The sequence below is a fragment of the Fukomys damarensis genome, unplaced genomic scaffold (assembly GCF_012274545.1).
Source record: "Fukomys damarensis isolate Sample0158 unplaced genomic scaffold, DMR_v1.0_HiC HiC_scaffold_32, whole genome shotgun sequence".
NCBI lineage: Eukaryota > Metazoa > Chordata > Mammalia > Rodentia > Bathyergidae > Fukomys > Fukomys damarensis.
This window is the reverse complement of record NW_022900944.1, coordinates 9,827,091-9,830,408: the sequence shown is the minus strand read 5'-3', so window position 1 is coordinate 9,830,408 and position 3,318 is coordinate 9,827,091. Positions and strand designations below refer to the sequence as shown.

The 3,318-nt window shown below is 39.2% G+C and overlaps 1 protein-coding gene across 2 annotated transcripts in view; it reads left to right on the top strand.

The window, feature by feature from the left end:
* The window catches only part of Nup93 (nucleoporin 93), a 114,194-nt gene that overhangs the window by 30,433 nt on the left and 80,443 nt on the right, over positions 1-3,318 (top strand). For both annotated transcript variants that reach the window (XM_033757856.1, XM_033757855.1), the window contains exon 3: positions 2,091-2,208. In XM_033757856.1, coding sequence (XP_033613747.1) covers positions 2,091-2,208 — 118 coding nt within the window. The remainder of the gene's footprint in view (positions 1-2,090; positions 2,209-3,318) is intronic.

Here is a 3,318-nt window from a genome sequence, read left to right as displayed (position 1 = left end):
GCTGTTGTTTTGTTTTGTTTTTTGAGACAGGGTCTCACTATGTAATTGAGACTGACCTGGGACTCACTATGTAGCCCAGGCTCACAGAGATCCTCCTGCCTCAGCCTCCTAAGTGCTGGGATTACAGGCGTGCACCACCATGTCCTGCAGATAGGGATTTCTTTTGGTGGTGATAAAAACATTCTAAAATTGACATGGTGATGGCTCTGTGACTGTGAATATGCTGACATCCCTGAATTGTACACTTTAAATGGTGGATTGTAGGTATTGAATTAATATTTTGGTGAAACTGTTAGGAAAGAGGAAGATGTTATACTAATATCTGTGTTCCAAGGCTTCACCCAAGAGTAATCAGAATCACTGGAAGGAAAGCTGCGATTGTGAGTCTAATGTGCAATCAAGAGTTCAGATCCATTGTATTAGAAGGGTGACTGAAAAATAAAATTAAAAAAAAGGGGTGACCGTTAACAATTGTTAGGAGAAACAAGATTGTCCATCTGATATAATAGCTGGAATGGCATCATAGTTGACCTAAAAAAAATCTAGAGAGAAACCCTCTGGGTGAACATAATTTGTTGCTGCAGTATTTATTAGAATAGAATGAATATGGGCTATATCTGTTAGTTTAAGATTGAAAATCTTGCCTGGCGTGGTGGCGCATGCCTGTAATCCCAGCAATTGGGAGGCTCAGGCAGAAGGATCATTGCGAGTTCAAGACCAGCCTGGGCTATATAGTGAGTTCTAGGTCAGTTTCAACTACATAGTGAGGCCCTGTCTCAAAAAACCAAAAACAAAAAAAACGAAACAAAAAAAGATTGAAAATCTTGGTTTGTACCTTATAGGGGTTACGTGTTTTGCTAAATGTTCTAGCTTCTTCTAAGTTACTCGGAGTGAGCACATGCTTTGTCAACGAGATATTTTGGTACTAAATGGTAATCCAAAAGCAACAATCTAAAATACTCATCTGTTTCTCCCATATTTCTTCCTGGAAGTATTCTAAATATTAGTGAGAAGCTATTGTTGTTATTGTTGTTTTAAAACTCATCCATTCTGTGTTGCCAGGATGAGCAGAAATAAAGGTAGCTGTATTTCCATGTCTCTTCAAAAACATTTACTGGTCAGGAGGCAGTTTTGTATATTGTTGGAGTGAGCAGAGATAGAACTTAAAGAGGTACTGGCATAGTGTTCGACTTTTGAAGAGAAGCCATGGAGAACTTGGATTCTGATTTGACTGCCCTTGAATAAATCATTGATGTCCCAGAACTTTTAGTTTCCTCAGCCAGTGACTGAAGTATGGACTAGTTTACTCCTAAAGGTTCTAAAATTTCGTGGTTCACTATATCCGTCTTTTCAGTCTATAAGTCTGCTTTTTTCATTCTCTAAGTGTAGGGTCATAGTTGTTTGGGTTCTAGGGAGGCTAAGACAAGAAGATTACAAGTTGAGACCAGCCTGGACAACTTAGCAAGACCCTGTCTCAAAATAAATAAGAGGGCCAGGGATTAGCTCAGTGGTCTGCCACCTGCCTGGTTCCCAGTTCTATTCCTGGTACCAAAAAATAAGGAAATAAGAGGGCTGGGGGTCTAGCTCAGCATTTGCCTAGCATGTTTGAGGCCCTGGATTCACTATTCAGAAGCCCCACCACCACCCCCTGCAAAAAAGAAAAAGTGTATTGTAGAACTAAATGACCTGTTTCCCCCACTTTCTGGTTCTCTGACTTTGCAAATTGTTTAACCTCTTTGCACCTTAGTTTCCCCATCTATAAAATGAAGGCGAATAATTGCATCTATCTTAGAGGATTCTTTAAAATATTTAGAGCAGCCTGATCTTTGGTACTGTAATCATTTCACTATAGATGAGGCTGTCCCAATTCAGGTGTGATCAGAATTCAAATTGCTCTTACTGCCAAATGCAGCCTTTTGTCTGTTACACCAGGTAATAGATCTTTACAGGGAAGTATAAAATAGCTGTATAAAATTGTCTGAACTGTAGAAAGTTTTGCATAAAAAATACTTTGTAATTTTTTTTGAAGCATATTAGATGTCCTGCTCTTGTTTTTTCCTCATTTGTCTCCCTGCCCTGTCCCCATGTAGGTCAGTTCTCCTTGGGTCTCGAGGACTTGACATATCCCACATCTCCCAGCGATTGGAGAGTCTGAGTGCGGCGACCACCTTTGAGCCTCTTGAGCCTGTGAAGGACACGGACATTCAGGTAAGGGCTGCCCAGTGTATTTGGAACCCTGAGCTTATATCCTAGGCTGCAGGCCCTGGCCTTTTGTTCACTAACTGATTTAGGAATTCTAACTTGCTTTGTTCATTTTCTTCTTCAGTTATTAAAAGAATGGGAGACTCAGCTTTGGAGGTAGAGTGGGGAATACTGGGTTATTTTGACAGTACTCTGTGTGGTTGAGTTAAAGAAAGTGATTCTAGCCTGCCCTTTTAGATAATCTTAATTATGAGAACAGATTTCTCTTCCTTCCTTGGGTTTAATCCAAGGCACAGAGGCATTAGTTGTAAGTTGCTCTTGCTTTCTTTACTAGATAGCAAATAATTTTACTACTCATCTTTCGCATTTCTTTTCTACATCTTGCTTGTATTCATTAGCAAAAAGCTGGGAAAAACTTTGAGCACTGTTTACTGAAACCTATTCAGTGACTTGCAGGAAATGTTTGGCTGTGTTAGTGGTACCAGGAAATGAAATAGTCTAATAGAGTGCTCCAGTCGCATTTATCCAAACATGCCACTAACAGTTGATGGCTTTTTTTAATCTAATCAGAAATTGATGTAAAATTGTTAAGAAAAAACCTCGTCGTCCATTTAGTTTGGAGGAATTGGACACTATACTGGATTTGTGTTAGAGTGAAAGGACAGTGGAAAGGTATTTTTATCATTGATTGACCTTTTTTTTGAGATGGACTCCTTGCTGTGTTGCCCAGGCTTATCTTGAACTCCTAAGCTGAAATGATCCTCCCGTCTTAGGTTCCTGATTAGTCAGGACAGTAGGTGTGTACCACTCTGCCTGATTTGATTTACCTCTGAAATGAACATGTACTCAGGTTCTGTGCAGGCAAATCCTAATAGAAATGGGTAGTGCTGTGTTGTTCTTTGGGCTCAGCTTGAGTTAATACTCTACTTACTACCTTTTGCAAAAACCATTTTAGTCCATCTAGTAACATTGCTGCTGAGTTTATTTGGAAACCTAATTTGAGAGTTGAGTGACTGTAAATATTTATAATTTTTCTAGTTATTGGTACACTCCTGAATCATATTTGCCTTTCAATTTATAAGTGCCGTTTCCTTTCTGTGTAATCTTTTTTTTTTT